Here is a 24456-nt window from a genome sequence, read left to right on the forward strand (position 1 = left end):
GACCTAGGACAATAGAATTAGGGATTTTTTCCTTATAATTGTTAAAAATTAATTATAAAAGGCAACTCAATAATTAGTTAAAGAAATATGTCATATCATTAAAATACAGTGACTACCTCAGCATTCTTTTCGTTAGAGACGTGCTCCTGTGAATTCAAGGATATGGTTGTCAATTTTTAAAGTTTTTTAAAAACTATTTTGTTGATAACACTATTCAAGTACCATTTTGTTAATACCAAAGTCTTTCGGATACCAAATTGATATTTACCTCTTTTAGTTATATGTTATTTAGAATTTGATTATATCATCTTTAAAATTTAATTATAAATAAAACTATGTGTTCATACCTCAATATATTTTGATATATATTTATATACAAATAATTAAACAATGACTAATTTAATTTTAAAATATGTTAGGTGAATAAATTATATTTATAATTAAATTTTTCTCTTCTCATACTTTTTCTTCTACTAAAATTTATTAATTATTAATTTAAATAAATTTAATTTTAAAATGATTTGGTCATCCAGTATTGTTTTCGTTTCTTAACACCGTTGAAAAACAAATTCAACACCAAAAACACAATTATGACCGGCACAAAAACATATTTATCTGTTTTGCTCTTTTTTTTTTTATCCTTAGTCCCTGCCCTCCCTTTCTCTCTCTCTCTCTCTCTCTCTCCAACTGCATATGGTCTTTAGATTGATTCACTCATTGAGTGTCGTTGTTGACTTGTTTTGCTAAAATTAGTTACCACCCTACCATACTATTGCTTGCATTGAATTCCCCTTCAGTAATGGAACCCAGCCATGGCTCAAACTAATATCAGAAAACAAAACCCTTAATAATAATTCTTCTTTTCGTGGGTTTGTTTGTTTCTTGTACATATCTCACAGCACAAATATAAATAACTGAATCATACCCCCACCCCCACCTCTTCCCTTTTATTTATTTATTTTTTTGTTTTGAATTGAAGAGAAATGGGCGTGTTTGGTAGAGAGGCATGGTAATAAAAACCTGATACTAATGTAATGTGTGTGTTGTGTTGTGTCTGATAGTGTGTTGTGTCTGTCGGCGCAAGGTCACTTTCTGTCGGCATTGTCTGTATCCACTATCCAACCATCATGATACTCATACAACACTTCTCATACAAATAGAATGCAAAAAAAGAAAAAAAAAAGAAGAAATTTGTGTGAGATTGTGTGTGTGTGTGTGTGTAATTCTTGATTACAGAGTGGCACTTTCTTTTCTCTTTTCTTTCTTTCCATGCCTTTGGTCTTGGACGACTTGGAAGAGTTCTGATCTAAAGGGTGGGTTTTTGGGGGTTGTGGTTGATTTTGATGCCACCCCAGAAGAACAAAAATACCCAAAACTTTCCAAATTTGCTTCCCTATGTTGCTGTCTCTCTTTTGTTGAAACATGATTTGGTTCTTGTGAGGCTGTGGCTGTGGTTCTGGTTGTGATTGTTCATATGAAGAAGGGAGAAGAGGAGGGATATTGGGTCAATCTTGATTTCCGTGAACTGGCATTGTTCTTGTTATACCCTTTCAAAGTTGTTTGGTGTCATTGGTAAATGAAGCTCTGGCTTTCTCAGAGATCCTGCCTCATTATTATTATTCTTCTTCTTATTATTATTATTATTTATTTATCTCGTGATATTGTCCTCTGTAGATTTTACAAAAAGTAAACCACTTTATTCTATTTTCTTCTTTTTATTTGAAACTATGTGAAAGAATTGATGCAATGTTAATTAATGTGCAAGATCCAATTCTATCACTCTGCATGACTTTCTGAAACTTACATACATTCATTCATTCCATACATGCATTCTTGCTGGGGATCCCAAACATTTGTTTTAGCATTTTGATGTTGCTGTGATTGTCTTTGAAGTACTTTAATTAATTTCTTCTTTCATTAGCACCCGCATTAATTATGTACTCTTCTTTTTGACCTAGTATATTATTATTATAATTATAATTATCATTGTTGTAGTATTCAATGTTATTTTGTTTCTTTCACATGCATGCCTTTTGCAAAGCCATCTCCTTTGCATTCTGTCTCAAAATTCCAAAATTCTCTTCATTATCATATAGCTACTATCTTAGCTTGCTTTTAATGCATAGAGGAAGAGTATTTTCCCTTGTTCTAAGGTACATTATGTTCATATTTGCATAGATTGTGATTCTTTTCTTATTTTGTTGCTTCTCTTTTGTGGTTCCAGGTTCAATGTATAATAATAGTTCACATAAATTTGTACAGAGAAAGTGAAGTGTGTTTTTTTCCAGATGTCAAGTTCTCTTGCAGCATTATTAGGAGGAGCTGCAGGAGCCGTGGCATTGGCAGGGATTGTTATAATACTCATATGGTTTTGTATTTTTCGCAAGAGAAGTGTTTCGAGAACTTCAGAGACAGGATCCTCTGATCCTTCCCAAGGTAAGATGTTCTTACTCGTGCCGAGAAAATAGAAAGATGGCTTAATAGGCACGGTTGTGCTGGTTAATTCGGTAGTTAGATACAAAAGATTTGTTTTTCGAGGTTTCTTGTAGTGATGTGAGGGAATTCAATTGCATGCAGTAGGACGACATGGCACGATTGAGTTGTCGATACGAGATACTAGGCGTTTTGAGATGGAGGAACTATCTGGGGCTACAAAGAGTTTCAGTGACAAGAATTTGATTGGAGAAGGGAAATTCGGGGAGGTTTATAAGGGTTTGCTTCAAGATGGTATGATTGTAGCAATCAAGAAGAGGCGTGGACTCGCGAGTCAGGAGTTTGTTGATGAGGTAATGCTCAGTTTCCTGCTCTATAAGTTTGGTTGAAGTAATGAAATACATTTTCCAAATTCCTTGTTCTGTTAGGAATTGCCAGTTAGTTTCAGGTGGTAGTTATGAAGAAAGTTTTTCTTTTCCCTATTTATTCACTTTACTTTACTACAACCTTTTATATTCATTGAAGTCTTTTTTGTTTTCTAAAATATATGCAAGCATAATTACTAATTAGTTCTATTGAAAAAAGAAAATGTAAGCATAATTAGTCTATGATATTTCCTTATAGCTCTTTCCAAGTGTCAGGATCAGCTATCTTAAAAATTCGAAGCCAGTATAAAACTATTGCATTTTTAGCACAAGTGGATAGCGATTAAACTCGTTTACTATCTAGTTTAGGATGAATGAAGGTATCTACTCGTATGATTCATTCTCTTGTTTTGATCTAACAGGACTGAGTTTTACTTCAGGTACGCTATCTCTCATCGATTCACCATCGGAATCTCGTAACTCTTTTAGGCTACTGCCAGGAAAACAACCTGCAGTTTCTTATATACGAATATGTGCCTAATGGAAGCGTCTCCAGTCACTTGTATGGTAAATTCTTATACAGTCTCTCCATTTGTTTCTCCGAAAGCTTTATTCATAGATTCTTCGTGTATCTTAGAAAACTGTTTGAGAGGTCTAGAATCGTATTTCCCTCCACGGGAGTTGATTCTGTCCATTTTAATCATGTTTAGTTTCTTTCAGAATCACTTTTCCCGAAACTGCCAAACATAAATATTCTACATCAAAATCAATTGCATATAAGATATCTTAATAAAATTGTTGTCTTGATTAAGCTAATTTGAGTACGAGTCCTTTCTTGTGATGTCGAATTTTCCTTTGTAGGCGCCAATCAACAATCGCGAGAGAAGCTAGAATTCAAGCATAGACTTTCAATAGCTCAAGGTGCAGCTAAAGGTGATCCTTTGCAAAATCAGTGAGCATTTGTGGCTTTCCTGGTATCAGTTTTCTTCTCTTTTAGATAAAATACACCCCAAGTATCTTAATGGATCCCACACATTCCTTTTGTAAGCCATCCTAAAACTTGGTATACTATAATACCTTCTATATGCGTATAAAATCTCCAAGGAACTTGTTTCTGATTTTCGAAGCCTCATTCATCTCCTATTCTTGTGCAGGTTTGGCTCATCTTCACTCCTTGAGCCCCCGTTTGGTGCACAAGGATTTCAAAACAGCGAATGTACTTGTCGACGAAAACTTCATTGCTAAGGTTGCCGATGCAGGACTTCGTAATTTTTTGGGGAGAGTTGAGATTGCAGGACCATCCTCTCTAGTAGCCGCAGATGAGATATTTCTTGCACCCGAGTATGGCTCATGTATTACTTGTCTACTCTGCTTATATTGGAATGGATCCTCTCACAACATGAAATGTTCCCGTGTGAATTTTCGCCATTGATATTCTCCTCTAAAATGTTTGTCTAGGCATTATTGGCATAATCAACGCTTAAATATCCCGCATAACTAGGTTTTGTAAAATTTTTTCGCACGAGGTGTTCCATTCCTCTGGTTGCAAGCTTTTCCTTTGTTCTTACTTTCTTGACAAATGCGCACCATTAACTGCAGGGTGAGAGAATTCAGACGATTTTCGGAAAAGAGCGATGTATACAGCTTTGGAGTATTTTTGCTGGAATTGTTGAGTGGGAAGGAAGCAACAGAATCAGCATCTCTGGACTCTAGCTACAATCTAGTTGAATGGGTATGTGAAATTACTTCAAACATCACATATGGCATGTAGGGTTGGGAAGTAAAGTAACATAAACGTGCAATGTGTCTTATCACATGGTTTCGCAAGATATGTTTTCTGTAATCACGATTTCTTGCACGCTAGGGTAACTCACCTCTATCCACCATTAGATGAGTCGTGTGGGATCCACTTGATTCGAGTCTCACACCCCATCTAATGGTGAAGAAGAGTAGAGAAATTGGGTTGATAATTGAGAACTGCTAGGTGATTTGACAAAATTGTCATCCAACTATTCTTAATTATCAACTTCAAACAAAGACAATTGCATACGAGTATCCACTGAGAAATTATTGTACATTTACAAAGTATTTAGTGGATTGTGCTTAGTTTATTGATAGAATGACATTTCATTTGCACTAAACCAAGAATAACATGGTGATAGATTTATGTTCCTTGTTAATCAATATTTGTTATAATAATAAAGGTGCAAAATAATGAAGACCATGGCATGATGTCTAACATAATTGATCAAAGATTGGGAAGCACTTTCACTGCTGAAGGAATGGAAGAATTCATAATGCTGATGACAAGGTGTTTAGAATCTTCAAGTGAGAGAAGACCAGGCATGAGTTATGTGGTGATGGAACTTGATAGAATACTTGAGAAAGAAGTGAACTTGACAACAATCATGGGTGAAGCCACCCCAACAGTTACCCTTGGAAGCCAATTATTCAGACCAACAACAACATAAAAATAAAAAATAAGAAAATAAAAGAAGGTATTTGTTGTCACAAAATTGCATTGTTATTATTATTACTATTATATTTTTGTGAATTATTACATATTTGCTTTCTCATTATTATGATTATTATTATTATTTTTCTCCCACGTGAATAGCTTCAGAAAATAGGACCAGCTGCTTCATAAGTGTATAAAGAACAGCTGTATTCCCTCTCCCCCGTTGTTTTTTTCCTGGGTAAATGAACAGTTGTATTCTTTGTTTTTTCTTTCTCCCCTTATTATTATTATTTTTTTTTTATCTTCATAAATGTATGAGATATCTTGTAAACCATTATTTGTTGTTAATATGACAGTGAAGATTGGGTTGTGTGGTTATTCTTATTTATTTATTTTGTCGTCGTGGATGTGGTTATCAAACTGTATCTTTTTTCTATGGACGAATAAACTCTCTTTAATTCGTTTTTGTTCGGGCCTAGGCCCAAAAGAAGAATTACATCTTCATGTTCTTTCGAGTTTGTGAGCACATGCAAAATCAAGACCAACAATGAAAAGAAAAAAAAAAGGAATTAGTTTTGATTTGATCTTTAAAGTTTGGAGTTTAGAATTGAGGGTTTAATAATTAATACTAAATGGGATGTTGAGGACCATTCCAAATAAAAAAAAAAGTTTGGAAGGATTTTGAACCCAAATCTCATAAACCAAAATAGTATTTATCAAAAAAAAATATGTTGGAGTCGATAATATTATTTTAAAAATAAAAAATCCATGTCCTTATCAGGACAGTTATATACATAAATATTCTGTTAATTAAACTAATGTCAAAATAATCAAGTTCATTTAAAATTATAAAACTCAATAATCAAACTAAAATGTTAAAAATTAAACTATCAAATTAATTATCTATCTAAAAATTCATGAAAAGTCAAGATACTTAGTCATAAGTAAAGACTCAAAAATTAAACTAAGTCTTCAGAGTGATTCTTTTGATTTGCATCACTATTTTAGTTTCATAAATCCAAAATTTATTATATTGGTCTCCAAGATTCAGTTATAATCACCGTATTAGTCTCGGGACTCTTTCTAGTAGTGAGTCATCGAACAAAGTGAGTTAACTGTGACTATTCAAAATTCCATTTGTTAATCTCACGGATAATTTCATTCCTCTCACGAACAATATTTCGACCGTCATTCTGAGCTTGTACACATGCTTCAAGAGCTACTCGATTAGCTACGACACCTGATGTATTTCTCCAAAGATGTCCTAAGGTTTCACTACTGAATCAGAGTACAGAATCATCTCTAAAGATCTTGGTCAGAGTAGGCATATGCCAAATGTGAATACTCCCGAAACAACGAAAAGAACACCTGGTAGAAAAATCCAGTCCTGAGTGAGTGAAATAAATACCACAACTTCGATCTTTTTCAATAAAATTATCATGTAATAAATCAACAAAACCTAAATTAATATCTCTTTTCCCTCCAAGTTTACTTACTATTGTATCGGAATGAATATGATTTTCACCAGACAAATGTAATACTTTAGCTAGTATACGAAAGTGCATACCATTTATTAAGATTGTTTCTTTATGAGCATTGTAATTGAAATAGTCTTATTACTAAGTAATAAAAAACTTATTTATACTTTTTCAAAAAGTAATCCAAGATTTTTCTTGTCCCTATATAATTTTTATGTATGTGAACACGAATTAATCTTTTTTTTTACGTAAAAAATATTCTTTTTTATGATAAAACTCTTTTAGCGTTCTTGTTGAGTGAATCTACTTCTATATAAAAATAGAACATTTTGAAGAAGTCTGTTTAAATATTTTTTGTCTATCCTATCATTCTTCAAGAATCTTTTCATTTATTATGTTAGATATAAACAAAAATCTACTGGTAATAAGTACTAAAAGATCTCGTACATTGAAATCCATAGTTATGGTTATATACCCGAGTTTATTAGCATGGAACATTTTTTTTAAGTAAAATTTTATGGTATATGAAAAAGTGCTTTTGTTATTATGGAATAAGCCTTCATATCTTAATGCACAGTTGTATACATTTAATTTATTCGGAGATATTAAAACAGGATCTATTTTTTGGAGAATACAAGTCGAAGCAAAAATAAGAATATTTCTAATGGAATATCTTTCACAATTCTTAGAGAGATAGTTCACTAAGGCTATGTTTGGAATAGAGACAGAGACTGTGAGATAGAGACTAAAGTAAGTCTCTGTATTGTGTTTGGTGTAAAGTATACAAGATTGAATTATGTCTTAGTATTCTGTTTGCTTTAAAATAAAAGTAGAGACTAAAATATTTAAAATTACTAAAATACCCCTACTATAAAACCCTAACCCCCTCCCAATAATGAGTCTGATCAACCTCCTTTCTCACTTCCCCTTTGCTCGAAGCCTCGATCTGTGCATGCCTCCCAGTCTCCCATTCTGTGCAACCTCCGTTCGACCCACCACTGGCTCTGGCAACATAACTTATGCCTACTAAAATAACCAACCATCATCTCTCTCTCTCTCTCTCTCTCTCTCTCTCTCTCTCTCTCTCTCTCTCTCTCTCTCTCTCTCTCTCTCTCTCTCTCTCTCTCTCTCTCTCTCTCTCTCTCTATGCCCTGCCATGCCGCAGTGTTCAGGTCTACTGTGCCACGCGTTCTCTCTATTGAGTTTCAGTTTCGTGCCGTTCTTGCCGTCGTCCCGTCCTCCCTTCTCTTTTTTTATTTTGATTTTGAATTTTTTTATGTGATGAGATTGTTGAATCAGATTTTGACATATGTTAATGAGATTGTTGTTTTTTTTGTATTATTGTTATTGGTGGTGGTAAAATTTGTTATGACAAGATGTGGTGGTGGGGTGAAAGATAGGAGTGGGTTGGAGTGAGAGGTGAGAGCTTGGTAATGGAGAGATTCGGAATGATAGATTTGGAATATAAAATTTTGAATGAGGACATTTGAGGAAAAAAGTTATTAAAATTTCAGTCTCCATCCCAAAAATTTAGTCTCTTTCTAGTTTTTGGAGGTATTGAAATTTGAAAGGACTGGAATTTTAGAGACGAAAACTGAAATTTTCGTTCCAGTCTTTGACCACCAAACACAATGCTGAATTTCAGCCTCCTAGTCTCAGTCTTAATACCCCTTACCAAATGCTACCTAATAGACCGAGGAATAAATAATTCAACTAATACACATCCAAATCATGAATGTTTAGAATCTAATTTTGATATAATTGACCGATATTTGCGGATATGCAGAAATCTTTTTTATTATTATAATGGATCCTTAACAAAATTTGTATCGAATAAATATATAATTCTACTTTTTGTATTAAAACTTTAGCTCATAAACTCAAGAAGACTTTACGTGCTTTTTTTTTTGAAAAGATTAGATTCAGAAGATTATTAAAAAAATTCTTTACAAAGAAAGAAGAGATTTTTTGTTTGATCTACTATCTTTACTTTGTGGATGTTATATAGAAGTTGAATTTTGTATTTAAATATTCTTTTTAGTAATGATCCAAGCAATATAAATTAATAAATCAAACTCATTCTTATGCTAAAATTTGGGATAAAAAATGTATTTCTTTTTTATTTTAAATAGTATTTTTCATAGGATTCTGAAATTCTCACGTTAGACACATGGTTAAAAGATGTCATTTTATTTTGATGCTTAAATAAGGAAAAAATGAAAAGACCAAGAAGAATTTATATGATATAGAAATCGTTTTATCTTCCCTCATTTTACAAAACGGCCTCATTTTTGTCTTGTTTAAGTGCCAAAACTAAATGACGTCATTTTACCTGTGTATAGCAAAGCAAGTTGGAACTAACTCTAGCATTCAATTTGTTAACTCCATGCCAAAAGAAATTCAAGACCAATAAATCTCGAAACCAATATAGTAAATTAAAAAAAAAATGTTATTCGTATACCAAAATCAATTACTAAAATTAGTTATCAATGTATTTATATATAAATATATGCATTGTTTAATTTATTTTCAATGTGTATTTATATTCTAACATGTATTTTATACTAATGACTAATTTTGGTGGGTGATTTTAGTGTACACGTAATATAGTCAAAATTTTAAATAAGGTAAACTACCAAAAATACACTCGAATAATTTTTTCGTTGACAAAAAATGTACTCAAACTTTTTTATAGACAAAAATATTTTCAAATTATTTAAAAATATGACAAAAATATTCAAAATTAAATATGTATTTTTCAAAAAATACTTTAGAACTTGAATTTTGATGCAATTTTTTGCAAATATGATTAAAAAATTGAGATATTTTTATTTAAAATTTAGTAATTTTTCACTAAATATATATTTTTTTATTTTTTAAAAATATTATTAATTATTAAAAAAAATTAAAAATATATTTAAAAATAAAATATCTCATTTTTTAATTATACTTTTAAAATATTGTATTAAAATTTAATCTTTAAAATATTTTTTAAAAATATATACTTAATATTAAATATTTTTATCGTATTTTTAAATTATTTAAAAATATTTTTTTCGATGGTAAAGTTCAATTGTATTTTTTATAATCTACCCCTTAAATACGAAGGGACTAAAATGGTAAAAGCACTTAGACCGCCTGATACTTCTGTCCTTCAGTGCGCCACATCCCGCGGCCAGAAACTCTTCGTTGACCCTGCGGCGGCAGTGTCGCACGAGAATGCTTCAATGGCTCTCCTCAAAATCTCTTCCGCCACACGCTTCTACTTCAGCTCCCACTCTCCCTCTGTCTCCTGCATCTGCTCCTCCCCATTCCCAAGGTAACAACTAACACCAATTACTACTCCAAAACTCACAAACCCTTGTCTCAAACTTTCTCTTTCTTACTCCCTTCAATTCCACTTCACAGGCAACTCCACCGAAAATTCAAGCACTGCTTCCTCGCCAGGCCCTAACATTGCTCGCGCATACGACGACGCCGTTCAGGCCAACTCCTACAACGAGATTCGTTCCGTGATCCAAGCTCCCCTGCAGGACCACCTACACCTGCACCAACAAATCCATGAGGTTGAGCTCATTGACGAAGAGGACAAAGAAGACTCGCATCACCGCCACGTGCTCGCCCACGCGCTCCGTCCCGATCGACAGAGCATCCGGGAGGCTCTCGCTAACGCCGAATCCCGCCGCGGCGCCGCCACACTCACTAGACTCGCCTCCGATTACTTCGACCATAGCGAGAAAACCTGCGGAATCTACCTCCTCCTTCACCGCAGCGTCCGCCGCGCACGCGACATATACAAGCCTCTCCACGAACTCATCGCCGTTCTCCCCGACGACGCTTCCGGTTCCTTCAACCGCCATCTCTGCGACCGCGCTTTCGATCTCTTCGTCCAATTCGACAGCCAGGAAAACCCGTTCGTCTTCCCGCACAACTTCTCCGACGTCCGTGACAGCTTATCCGGCCTCAAGCTCGAGATTGAACGCCGGCGCTTGCGGTGCTATGCGAGGATTCGCCTCCTCAAACGGTTCCACACGAGTTGTCTGGCCTGTTTAGTTGTAACCGCCGTGGGAGCAGTGATCTCGGCCGTGCTGGTCACTGCGCATGCGGTCGCAGGCTTTGCTGCGGTTGCTGCCTGCGGCGGCTCGTGTCTTCCAAAGAAGAAGGTAAAGAAGGAACTTACAAGGTTGAATCAGCTGAATGCTGCATCAAAGGGTACTCTTGTGATGAATGACATTGACACTGTGAATAGCCTTGTTGATCGGTTGCAAACTGCGGTGGAGGGAGACCGGGTGCTGATTCAGTTCGCGCTGAACCGGGGGAGGGAGAGGCATCCCATTCAGGAGGTTCTGAAGCAGCTCCGCAAGAACCAGCAGAGTTTTGAACCGCTGCTTTCCGAACTTGAGGTACAGATATATCTCTGCTTCAATGCTGTTAATAAGGCTAGAATGTTGCTGCTTCAAGAGATATGTCTTTATCCCAATTTGTAGTTAGTTTCTAACCATTTAGTCCTAACTTTGTTTACAAGTGCAACCTATTTAAGCAATGCACACCCGATCCACACTTGATGGATCTTCCTCAAAAACTTGATGATATGTTCAATCCCTAATGTAATAAGTAATTACCCATATTCAATTCATTAATATAAGAAACTTCACATATAGCAGCACTTTTTGCCAATATTCCAGAAAGAAACTGGCACCAATTTCTCTGACTGACAACTATTAGCATGTAACAATTTTTTATCCTTTATGGTGTGCTGAATAGTACTTAAGGTAAAGTGTACCTTTATCATTTATGGCTCAGTTTATGATGCTAACGATGGATTTACTCTGGTGCTTATATCTTTCAGTGTTATTTTCTTCTCAGTTTAGTCTGTTCAATTAATCTTTTTGGGAATATATTCTACTCAACACTCTATGGTTCTTTATTTAGTTTTCTAGTTTTCTCCTCATTGACATTGACTGCTACAGCCAGAAATAGGCCGCTGAAGAAAAAGGCCTTTGATAAGTTTGGACTTTGGAGTTAGTTAGTATATAAGTTGGAAGGTAGAAAGAGCTAGCCAGTTGATACTTGATAGGCCTCTCAAATACCCTCTCTTTTTGTAGTTTCGGGTCTTTTGCTCACACCAAGAACCATTGTTCACTAAACACTTCTATTTGACTCTCCATGTGGGTTCTCTTTATCGAGAACCAGTTCTAGATACTGGAGCTCCCAATCTCAGGATGATGAGGGGGGTTAGAACAGATCTTGGCAGCATGGAAGATGAATCACATCAGGAGTTTTGGTGCATGAAGTTGACAAATAATGGAGGACAAAAATCTAGTTGATTTGAAGGTTGGGTAAACCGTGAAGAAACATGAAGGGAAGCCATTTCTAAATCAGCATGGGAGTTTCAGAAAGATTGAACTTTTTGAAATCAATGGGCCAATTCCATCTCAGTGTAGAAAATTATGGAATGGAAAGGTTTGGATCATTGTTGAGGTACATGGTTAGGAACTGGATTTGGTTAGCATGTAAATTTGGAGAGAAAGGGATTTAGGCAATTGGACACTCAAGAAAAGAATAGGAGAGTTGAGAAGTCTCCCAATTATCTTGTGTATCTTGTAGTTTCAGATTCTTGAAGCACGCTGACCAAGAACCATCCATGAATAGCACTTCTCCATTTGTCAAGGAGTAGTGTGTGTGCTCGCGCACACGTTTTGTGTTTATTGCAACCCCATGCATTTTTTAAATCAACACCACAACATTTTCATTTGTTTTATGCAAGCCACGATAACTTTTGGATTCAAAGCTACGTGAGTCTTGAAACTATGTAACTTTAACTTCTAATATCACATCACAAATAAAGTGGATACTCTAAAGAATACTATATAATTGTTTTTGTTGTTTTTATGCGAAGATGGTTTTTTTTCCTATGACATAGTAGATTATAGGATTTGATTTTCATATATTATAAAAGTATTATTTTTATCTAAAGTATTAATACTTTTTTAAACTGTTATTTTTTTCATAAATCACGCTTTTAAAGTATGGGTAAATATATATATGTTTAAAAAATATTTTTGACATCTTTATTAAAATAAGTGCGTACAAATATTATATAGATAGCAAACTATTAGTTTCAATAATAATAAATTTGAATGCTAACACAATTTCTTATATGATATTGAAATTAATCTAATATTTATAATAGGTTTGAATATTGGCAAAATTAATCATATCATAGTAAAACTAATTTAATATGTACATTCATAACTTCTAATTAATGTTTATTTAGTTTTGAAAAATATATTTAATTTTGGGTTTACTTATTATGGGCCCTAAGAACATTCGTTAAAATTATAAATTGAAAAAGTTTTTATTGAAAATACAAAAAATTTAAAATTTCAATGCATTTGTTTTATATTTAATATTTATTAAATAAAAAAATTAAAACCTTCTACTAATAGTAAGTTTATGGGTTAAGTACGATTTTAGTTCTAACGTAGAGATCGAAAATTTATTTCGTTTCTAGTCTTTTTTCGCTACCAAATAGTCTCAAAGGTTTCACTTTGTTTTAAAATCGTCTTTCGGACGAAAATACCTTTCCCCATTCTTCTCCAAAATCAACCAAAAGCAAAATCTGAACCAGAAGTTGAAGCAGAACAAAAGCATAACAGAAGCAACACCAATGAAACAACAACACCCAGAAGCAAATAACAACAATGGAATCAAAAGAAAAACAACAACAACAACAATAAAAGTAGCTAGAAGCAGAAGAATAACAACAACAAAAGAACAACAAGAACCCAGAACTCAAACTCAGAAAAAACAATGGATAATGGAATCAGAAGAACAACAACAACAAAAGAACAAAAACCAGAAGAATTGATAATCAGAAGCAGAAACAGCAGAATTAGAAGAAACCAGAAACCCGCAAGGAACAGTGACGATCGGAGGCCGAGCGTGGAGGAGGAACAGAAACGGCGAGCGGTGCGCGACGTCTACCCTCGCGGATCTGCTGGCGGCGACATCGAGCCAAGAAGAGGAGCAGCGGCGAGATCTGATGGTGAGATCCAACGGAGACGACGAAGACCGAACGACGAGAAACAACGGCGACGGCAATGAAGAGCAGCGGTGGTGGCGACGAGGACCCTTCTCCTTCCCTTACCCCTCTTCTTCCCGAACCTCTCTCTTCTCCCTTCGCGTTTTCCCTTCCCCTTTTCCCTTTACACGTTTTCTTTCTTCTTTTTTTTTTTAAATTTTTTTATTAGGGGTAATTTAGTAATAAAAATTAAAAATTTAGTAAAAATGACGATTTTAAAATAAACTGAAACTTTTGGGACCATTTTGTAGCGTAAAAAGGCCAAAAACAAAATAAATTTTCAGCCTCTACATTAGAGACTAAAATCGTACTTAACCCTAAGTTTATCATGTGCCCTTAAGATACTTGTTAGCTAAACTCTTTAATTCTTTTGTAAATGAAAAGATCTTTTAAAATAAAGAGATGGATAAAGTGATAAAGTAAAGAATTAATTATAATCATCATTAAATTTATAATTTTCATCGTATGTGAGTTTTACTATTTTAGTTTAAGAACAACTAGCGACGGAAACAGTTATTTTTATGGTTTGAAATTTGATTTATATATATCTTTTTAATATCATTGAAATTTATATAGGTATATTCTATATAATTTGTACTTAATTTTTTAGTATTTTTTTTATAATATTTTCGTAATAGTATTTATTTTTTGGGTAAAGTATACTTTTTATCCTTAAAGTTTGACAAAAGTTTCAAAAATACTCCTAAATTTTATTTTATTTCAATTTTGTCCTAGAAGTTTTCGATTCGCATGAAATAGACCCCTCACAGCTAATTTTTTAAAAAATTTAAGATCAATTCAAAAATAATTTCATAAGAAAAACCCTCAATACAAGCAAATCAAGCATAATTTTCATGCATTATTGTTAGATTGGTCTTAAATTTTTTGAAAATTTAGCCATCGAGAGTATATTTAATGCAAATCGAAAACTTCTGAGACGAAATTGAAACAAAATAAAATTTAGGGATATTTTTAAAATTTTTACCAAATTTCAGGAACAAAAATATACTTTACCCTTATTTTTTTTATACACAGACACTTTGATTAAACTGCAAGAATCCTTGTAAGTAAATTTTAAGTAAAAATAGAAACTAATTTTCGATAAAAGATATTTGATAAAGTTAAAGATAAACATTAAAAGTTAATTCTTTAAATTTACAAAATGCATTTGAGATATTACATGAGATCATAGTATAGTTGGTAAGTTCCCATAGAAAGTATAATATATAAGACCCACAATTGCATAGTTTAATAATACAAATTAATGCAGAAAAAAATTTTCATTTTTGTTGAGTCTTGCTCCAAATCCTGTAATTATGTAATATAAAAGTTTTTAGCAAGAAGAATTATTATACCTGGCATATTGTTTTTTTAATTTTGATTTGTAAAATAATATAATAAATTTTAAAACAGCTTAAATAACTATAATTTAATTAGAAACAATAAATTTGAAAGAACTTTAGTTGAAAATACCAATATATTTAGTTTGTATAGGTGAATATTCCTGAATACCTTACGATAAACCACATTGTTTGTATCGATGCAGTTGTTTGAGTTATTATCATCACAGATAAAAATCTTGAGTCCATTGTTGTTATTAACTCGAAAAACTGCCACATAAAGTTGACCCTGAGTAAATATAGGTTGTTTGTGAAGCAATTCCACATGATTCTGTGATTGTCCCGGTTGTTGCAAGTGTGAGGAGTGTTGAAATTAGTCCCACATTAAAAAAAAATATAGAAGAGTGAGAAGTTTATAAGATGAGAGACTCATTAACTTGACAACTTAAGGTTTTGAATTGGATGTGGTGTTTTCTCATCTTATAATATTTGTTATTTTTAATCTAGTATGTGCAGTTTTATCAATGCTCTATTTTTTTATAGTTGGAAATGTAGTTTATTCGAAAGGTAATGTTTATTTAGTAAAATTGCCGGCTTTAGTTTTTCTTTGATAAAATATCAATTATGTTTCTTGTTCTATTGTTCAACTATATATTAAATTTAAGGCTAGTGGTTTACCCCTTAGCAAAACTCAAAGAGCTTGCTAGAACCAATGGTATTCTTTAGGAATTAGGCGAAAACTTCAAAACTTAAATAAAATTAGAAAAACGTGATATGTGGCTCATAAAACAAAATAAAAGCTTCTTTTGGGCAAAACAATCTAAAGTAAAAAAGGTCGAGTACCACGTCCTTATAAGGAATTAACAAATAACATTTCACTCACTACTTATATATTCTCTCATTTTGATTCAATACTTCACAAATACCAACAATATACACCTCAATAACTCTCTCGAGACTAAGTTGAGATATTATCATGAAGCCCAGAATCATTTTCTTCATGATTATTGTTTTAGTTTTATTCACTTTTGTCATCAACACCTATGGAGGTATATATATAGAGTTTTCGATTTTTTTTTTTTTTTTTTTAAATGTTGCAGTATCATTACTACTCTATTTCTTGTATGTCATGTACATAACAATCTCTTAAAATTCAAATATGCAAGGAATTTTTCTAACTAATGAAACTAGCATAATAATTTAACCATTTTGTTTCTTTTAAATAATATTACCACACAGAAGAGAAGCCCGGGTGTGAAGATAGATTTATAATGGATGGGCAATGTGGGAAGAATGGAGACATAGATTGCATTGTTGAATGTGTCAAAAGACTTGGACTAAGGCTTATTACAGCAGGAGATTGCTATTGTCGTGATCTTCCTGACAATAAACGCCGATGCATTTGCGCTTATGACTCATGTATGTTATCAAATCTAAATAAACAATTAAACAATAATTATATACATCATTTTACATGCATGTTAAAAAAAAAAAAAAAAACCAATATCTTCCTTTCTTAGAAATTAGGCAGATGCATGTATTAGTATACAGGATGCATTATTATTTAAATCAAAACCAAGAATTGTGAATAAGTAAAACAAATTAAAGTTCAATACATGCATGAGTATTTAATTTGTTATAAAACAAATTTTATAGATGTCTTTATGGAACAAGCTTTTTTTAAATAAAAAAGTTGGTAAAGTGATAAAATGATATTTTAATTATTCTTAAATCAAGATAGTAGTAAAGCTCACAAATGATAACAGTTATAAATTTAAAAATGATTATAGCATTATTTTATTATTTTACCAATTTTCTCATTTTAGCAGATTGAATTTTTTCTTATACCTTTAGAATATCTTTGGAATACAATAGAATTAAGGTTGATTGGATTTCAAAATCAATTTTTTTTTTCCTTTGGAAAGAATAAAAAATATTAATTAAATTGATTTTATAAATTCTATAAATTTACTTTAATACTTTTCTCAAATCTTTTCATTTTTTTAGTAGAGAGAATTGACTTACTGTATTTAAAATGACTATTTTATTAGTGTACCACCTTTTTTAAAATTTCAGTAGTACTAGAGGACCAGCACATTTTATTATTATCAATTAATTATCATTAATATTTTTAATAATGTGAAATTACATCTAATAGTATGGAATTATACATTTTTTTTATAATTAAATTCTGAGACTTTCTCTTAGAATTTATTATCAAAATGTCATCCTTTAAGTGAACTTACTTTTGTCTCAACACTCCAAAATCTGCTTCAAATTACATAACCGACTGAATGCATGTTCCCTAAAAATCCTATAATCTCCTTGGTGTAAATGAATTTGCTAGGAACAATCATGTATATTTTCAATTCTGAACTTATTTTTGCTCAATTCCATGCCAGGTTATTACAAAGGATTATTTGCTTCTCAAAGGCATAGCTAGTGGAGGGAGTATATGCTTTTGACAATTTAATTGTCCCTACACCTATGCATGCACCAAGAAATGTTGCTATCGTTTATGTTCAAATTCTTCTAATTCTGCTGTTACTCTTCTAACTTTGGCCATCCTACCTTAAATATTGTACTCTCTATTTTAAATAAATGCAATATCTCTATTTCTCGTAAATCTCATGATGTGTATATACGTGAATTTTTTGCTCCACGGGAAAATGTATCAATTACCATTTGTTGATCCTAAACTCAATTTTTAATGATCCTTTTGAATTTGTGTTTGTTGATATTTGGGAACATGATATTATGTGACAGGTATCAGCAACTTAGGTGTGGAGAAAATGTGCCTTGTGAGATCTGGAACTTGAAGCAGAGAAGAGGTAGAGAAAGAAAAAGAGTTCTGTTATTTTAATTGAAAGAGAAAAATAGTTGGTTCAATTACATTTAAGAAGCCGCAAGAGATACTTATAGAGAAGGTTTAACTACCTTCTAGAGATAGAAAAGGAAAAGCTAACTAATTGGCTATTCTAGAAAGTTCTTGTAACTAATTTGTAACTAACTATTGGAAGCTGACTAGGATCTTCTAATAGACTTTTACACTAGGCATCAATCACAACCACAATGCTAATACATCTATCATCTCTAGTTTTTTTTTTTTTTTTTCCAACACATAAAACCTGCTTCTATGATGCTGCTGCTGCTACCTCCGGCACCTATCATCATTCCTGGCTTTCTATTCTTCTGTCTTCCTCAACACAGGGAACCTGCTGCTGTGGTGCTGCTGCTACAGCTTCGGTAACCCTTAATTTGGCTCTGAAATGCAGAAATGTCTCGGAGGGAGTTGCCTTTCTGAGAATGTCTGCTATTTGCACCGAGTCTGGAGTATGACTGACTCTTATGTCTTTGCTATTAATATGATCACTTACAAAATGGAGGTCAATCTCAAAATGCTTAGATTTAGAATATAAAATTGGATTTGCGGCATGTAACACAGCACTCTAATTATCACAATACAACAAGGGAGACTCTTGTGGTGGAAATCCAAGCTCACACAGCATGTTCTTCACCTAAATCAGCTTAGCAACTAAATCTGCCATGTTTCTATATTCTGCTTCTGTACTAGATCTTGCTATTGCAGCTTGTTTTCTTGAAGCCCAAGACACCAAGTTTGATTTGAGAAAGACATAATAACCGTTTGGCATCTTTAGTGATTTTAATGTATCTTTTTAAATAATTTTCTTGTGTTTAATTTGAAATTTTTATATTTTTAATAAAATTTTCATAACTAATCATATGTTTGGAGTTGTTTTAGAATTATTATACATTCAAGATTAGATTTTAAAGCAATCTGGATAAAAAAACAAACAAAAAAAACATAGAGAATTCTCAGGAAAAGAAAAAGAAACCGGCGCCTGACTTCAAAGAGTTGAAGTTCAGTGCCAGCACTTTCAACAGCAAAGTCCAGCTCCCAAAATGAACCCCAGCACCTTCGACAAGAAAATGAAGTTTGGCACCCGACTTGGGATGGTGGCGCTTAGTGCCAAGTCATCCAATATGATGGGTGCCTAACTTTGAAGACCGTTCTACTTCCAAGTGGTCCAAAAATGCATTGAAGCCTGGCGTCAAAATCCAAAGTCTAGTGCCAAGCCCAAAATATCTCCCAAGACGTTTTTATTCGGTCCAAGTTCTCTAAAAGATTCAAGATTTGAATGATTAGTTATTGTTAGTTTTTCTAAAAAGATAAAATTTGTTATTAATTTAGATTTGAATTATTATTTTAGTTATCTTATTCTTCCAAAGACAAGATTAGATTTAGTTTTTGAATTTGAATTCTAGGATAGGATTTAGGATATAATTAAGCATCCAACATCTCATTCATTAGCTTTTATTTTTCTGTTTATCACGAATAACTAACTCTCTTTTATCACAGAAATAGTAGTTTGAAAGTTGTGCGACGTTAAATCGAGATTGTGCTTAACATTTTTCTCTTAATTAATTGATCAAGGATTTGGCGATTAGATAAGTTAAAGAGAAATTGAATTACCAATGAATTGGAATTTGATTTTATATGATTTGTCGTTAAAGTATTTTGCATGAATCAAACTAAATAAACATGAGGATTTCCTTTTCTGAATGTTAAATATCTCTGAAGCTTTAACATCTTCATTCACTATTTATTTCTCTATCTTCATAAGCATTCATTCACACCAAACACTCTCCTTTACTATTCTTTATTATTTCAAGACTCACATCCCTCCTCTGGCAAAGTTTTCGCTGATCTAATTAGAAGATTCGATTAGAAGTTGCTTGTTCAATCCTTTAATCCTCGTGGGAATAATGTCCTCTCACTGTGGTATTACTTGAAGCGATTTGGTGCTCTTGTCAAGATTAGCGCTATCAAATTTTTGGCGCATGAATAACCACTGGTGGATTTCCTATCATTAGGATCACAAGCCCAATCTAAGTCACTATAGGCACTTTTCTTTCTTCATATGCAAACCATAATTGGCCGTTCCACTCAAGTATCGAAGCACCCTTTTTACCATTTTCCAGTATCATAGATATATAAAGTTGAGGATCATAAAACTTATCTCCACCAAAGGCTGTTAACTTGACAAGGGAATGTAGCTGGAAGTGCACCCTACCATATTTGCCTTCATCAATTCTTTTTTGCATTTCTCCTGAGTGAGGATTAAATAGTGCAGATTTTCCAGATCTTTGAGAGCGAATCTGCTATCCAACTGCTTAATTACTTGTTTGATTGTATCTTTATATTTACCAGTGAATATTGTATCATCAACATATTCCAACACAAAGATTTTTACCCCATTAATGCTGCTTCGAAACACTAACACACGAGATTTGATGGGTTCAAAACTAATATCTCTCAATCTAGTAGCTAATTTATGGTACCATTCTCTTGGTGCTTGTTTTAGACCATAGAGAGCCTTTGTCAATTTACAAATTAGTGACGAATCTCCCTTTTCATACCTTAAGGCTGCTTCATTCAGTCAAGTCACCATGTACAAAGGTATTGTTCACAACTAGTTGCCATATCTATCACCCATGATTTTGCTAATGCAATGGACAAAATTAATCGAATGGATGTTGGCTTCACTGCAAGACTATATGTTTCTGTAAACATAAAGCCTGGTATTCGTGCATGGCTCTGAGCTACCAACCTTGCCTTGTACTTTTGTAGAGAACCATCTGCATTATACTTTGCTTGAAAAATCCATATGTTGCCTATAGCTTCTCTGTTCAAGGGCAACTATACTAATTTCCATGAATTATTCTTAATCAAAGCATCATATTTTAGAGCCATCGCTACTTTCCATTCTGGCATGTTGAGGACGTATTTCACACTTCTTGGTTCTAAGCTTGCTTGCAAAGCTCTTGGTTTTACTATCTCTGCTTTGTTTCTAGTGACCATATGATGGATGTTTGTAGCTGCCAATGTCTGAGAGGATTCAGAGATTGAAAGCACTATCTCTATACCATTAATGGGTATTGGGATTGGTATAGATGATGTTGCTACTGGTCTTTGAGAATTACTTGTTGGTGGTGTAAGAAGTGTTATACCTTGTTGTATACTCAAGTGCTGAATGTTGTCTCTTGGCAGTTGAGGTAGAATTTTTGCTGAAGGTGAGATTGTTGGAGATGAGAAAAGTAGAATTTGTGGTGTAAGTCTGGTGCTTTGAGAAAGTTGATGAGATGGTGTTTCTTGCTATGTAGCCACTGCTGGTGTTAAGGCTGCTAGTCTTGGAGTCGTTGGCATTGTTGGTGCTGATTGATCAACTGATATTGCTAGAGACTAAATATGCTCTTTTGAATCTTTGAAAGGAAAACTATCTTTAACAAATACTATATCTCAAGTGATGATGACTCTACCATCTTGAGTAAGACATTTGTACCCCTTGTGAGCTGTGCCATATCCAATGAATGTACAAGGTGAAGATTTGAAGTCCATCTTGTGCTTGTTATAAGGTCTCTGATGAGGGAAACAAAGACAACCAAAAACTCTTAGACTCTGATAGGGTGGTTTCTTACCAAACAACTTCTCTATAGGAGACACTCCTTCTAAGACTGGTATTGGTAGTACATTAATCAATTTCACAGCTGTACTGAATACGTCACCCCAAAACTTAGTTGGCATAGAAGAACCATTTTGTTGATGGATGTGAGGACAAGAGAACCTGTGTTGCACACCTTTTTCTTGTAAAATCTTTGACAAGCTAACATACTCAGTAGCATTATCAGTTTGTAACATCTTCATTTAGTATTTAATTGCAATTCAACTATTTGTTGAAAATGATTAAATATTGATTTTAGTTGAGCTCTAGATTTAATAAGGTAAAGCCAAATAAACTTTGAAAAAGCATCAATAAAGTTTACAAAATACTAGTTTTCACTATTATCTGACATAGGTGTTTTTCCCCAAATATCTGAATATACAACATCTAATGGTAATGTATTCACTGTTTGTGAGGGTGAAAAGGTCCATTGATGAGATTTTCCAAGCAACAAGCTCCATAAATTTCTTTATTAAGTGAAATAAAAAGATTACAAGACCTAAGTACTATCGACAAAATATTGTAATTTGCATGACCTAATCTTGTATGCAAATCAGAAAGTTATTCTTATAAGCTAGTGAAGAAACAAAAGCATAGGGTATATGAGCAGTAGTGAGATTTCCAAACTTATACAAGCCTCTATCAACACTTTCTCGAAGCAAAAGTTTTTTTGTTTTTTGTGATTTAATGCAGCACTTATTAGTATAGAACTCAAAGAAGACTCTATTATCACAACATAATTAATACACACTCATCAAATTCTCTGTGATTTTAGGCACTTGAAGCAATTTTCTCAAAATGAGTAATCTAGAGCTCAAATAAGTTTTAAAGCACATTTTACCAACATGTATGCTTCCATCTTTGCAAGATTTTGTGCATCATGAGCATGGTTCAGAAAATCGGATTAGACCGGCCGATCGGCCCGGTTCAACTACAAACTGGATAGTAATACAGTTCGGTTTAGAGTTAGAAACCGGTAAATTCAAAATCACTTGCAAATTGTTGCACCAGTCAGTCAGACCGAACCAGAACTCGGCCGGTTCAACAATGGTCATTTGATGTTAGGAAAAAAAGAGAGCATTTTTCCTCGATCCAGGTTCTTCTACTGTCAACCAATGTTCTAAAAACCAAGTTCTTTTACTCTCAACCAACGTTCTTCCTCAGCTCCGGCCGCCATCCTCGTATTGTTCTCCAGCCGCCGATGTCGCTAGCCTCCATCTATGCTCGTTGTACTCACGTCCTCTCCGTGCTCGCATTGGTCACGTTGCTCACCATGCTCCCGTCGTTCGCCGTTGTCACGTGAAAGAGTGAATAAGAGGAGAACCATTGTCACTGTGTTGGTCATCATTTTATAAACTTTCTCTATTTCAGGTATGGATTAAATGCAATGTGGATGCAGCATTCGATAAAGCACACTCTGTAAGAGCAACTACAACGGTATTCAGAGACCATAACGGGACCCTTCTCTCAGGAATTAACTCCACAATAGTTGCCACTTTGCCATTAACTGCGGAGGCATTAACGGTTAGGGCAGCCTTAATTATGTCACGAAACTTCCAAATGCAGAAAGTTATCATAGAATTAGATAATTAGATGCTTATTCAGGCACTAAAATCACATGCATCAATTGCAAAAATTCAAGTTATACTAGAAGACATATTACATTTAGTAAGAGGCATTCCAAACTGTGGTTTTACCTGGGTGCCTAGAGAAACAAACTCATTAGCGTATGTAGTGGCGAAGCTCACAGGTCAGGGTACTCTCCACCAGAATTGGATCATGTATAAGCCACTATCCATCAAGAACATTCTTTGAAAGGATCATCTTGCCGTCTCAAGATTGGTAAACAGTTCTTAACTGCTGGCAGAAGCTATTTGGGAGCTGAGGAGTACTAATTAGGTTGCTGTGGAGGACAACTCAACGTTCCAGGATACTGCGCAGATACCAAAAGCAGAGCTTGGAAATGAGGCTGAAGGGGCCATGTGGGTTGCTGCATTGATGGAGGAGTCTGCAAAGGTGGCCCATTGACGTTGATCTAGGGTTTTTGGACTGTGATATTGGTAGATTGGCAAGGTTGTCTCTGATGCATGTGCGGTCAGCTACACCAATTGGAACGATCGCAACTGGAAGGATGTGATGAGGCATTGTAGACAAACTGCCAATGCGATTATAGAAATGCTCAGCCAACAAAATGCGGACTACCGTTGCTGGAAGTTGGGGGTTGTCGACTGATGCGGTATTTTATAACCCAGAAACTAACCGGCAAGTGCACCGGGTCATACCAAGTAATACCTTACGTGAGTAAGGGTCGATCCCATGAGAATTGATGGACTAAGCAATAATAGTGTTTGATAGGATTAGTTAGACAAATAGAAAATAGTGTTGGAGGTTCAAAAGCCTTAACAATAAATAAAGACAGGCAGATAAATAAGTTGGGAATAAAGTATAGAGAAAACAGTTAAGGTTTCAGAGTTATCTATTTTTCCGAATTAACTTTTCTTACTAACTAATTTAATCATGCAAGATTTAATTCATGGCAAACTATATGTGACTAGACCATAATTTCTTAGATCTTCCTAGTCTCCTCTAAAATTCATTAACTCTCAATTCCTTGGTCAATTAATTCCAATTAGAGGATGATGATCAATTTCTAGTTTATATGCCAAAAGAATCCTAATTATCCACAAATAAAGGGATTATATGTCACGTATCCCGTTAAATACAAACAATTAGAAATTCAGTATAATATGTTTTCAAGCTGTTGTTCAAATAAA

The 24456-nt window shown here is 33.7% G+C and overlaps 2 protein-coding genes and 1 long non-coding RNA gene across 7 annotated transcripts; all 3 read left to right on the top strand.

Moving 5' to 3' along the window:
• The first annotated feature begins 637 nt into the window (after window positions 1–637).
• Window positions 638–5634, top strand: LOC112697084 (receptor-like protein kinase HERK 1). Of its 4 annotated transcripts, none has more exons than XM_025750084.3 (8): window positions 638–1572; window positions 2289–2436; window positions 2578–2786; window positions 3239–3365; window positions 3660–3731; window positions 3953–4139; window positions 4398–4530; window positions 5003–5634. In XM_025750084.3, exons 2-8 carry the CDS (start codon window positions 2289–2291, stop codon window positions 5267–5269), a joined length of 1143 nt encoding a protein of 380 aa, XP_025605869.1. In that variant the 5' UTR covers window positions 638–1572; the 3' UTR covers window positions 5270–5634. The 4 variants fall into 4 exon arrangements, with proteins under 4 accessions (XP_025605869.1, XP_072053471.1, XP_025605870.1 ...); XM_072197370.1 differs by having other exon boundaries at window positions 2581–2786; XM_025750085.3 differs by having other exon boundaries at window positions 646–1572; window positions 2225–2436; window positions 2581–2786.
• Window positions 5635–9848: 4214 nt separating this feature from the next.
• LOC112697085 (UPF0496 protein At3g19330) lies at window positions 9849–12608 on the top strand. Of its 2 annotated transcripts, none has more exons than XM_025750086.3 (3): window positions 9849–10053; window positions 10143–11137; window positions 11840–12608. In XM_025750086.3, exons 1-3 carry the CDS (start codon window positions 9954–9956, stop codon window positions 12059–12061), a joined length of 1317 nt encoding a protein of 438 aa, XP_025605871.2. In that variant the 5' UTR covers window positions 9849–9953; the 3' UTR covers window positions 12062–12608. The 2 variants fall into 2 exon arrangements, with proteins under 2 accessions (XP_025605871.2, XP_025605872.1); XM_025750087.3 differs by having other exon boundaries at window positions 9850–10053; window positions 11928–12608.
• Window positions 12609–16044: 3436 nt separating this feature from the next.
• LOC112698245 (uncharacterized) lies at window positions 16045–17784 on the top strand. The gene is made up of 3 exons (XR_003151460.2): window positions 16045–16207; window positions 16398–16577; window positions 17561–17784. It is a non-coding gene; the product is annotated as an uncharacterized lncRNA (long non-coding RNA).
• The last annotated feature ends 6672 nt before the right edge of the window (window positions 17785–24456 follow it).

The sequence above is a fragment of the Arachis hypogaea genome, chromosome 6 (assembly GCF_003086295.3).
Source record: "Arachis hypogaea cultivar Tifrunner chromosome 6, arahy.Tifrunner.gnm2.J5K5, whole genome shotgun sequence".
Lineage (NCBI taxonomy): Eukaryota > Viridiplantae > Streptophyta > Magnoliopsida > Fabales > Fabaceae > Arachis > Arachis hypogaea.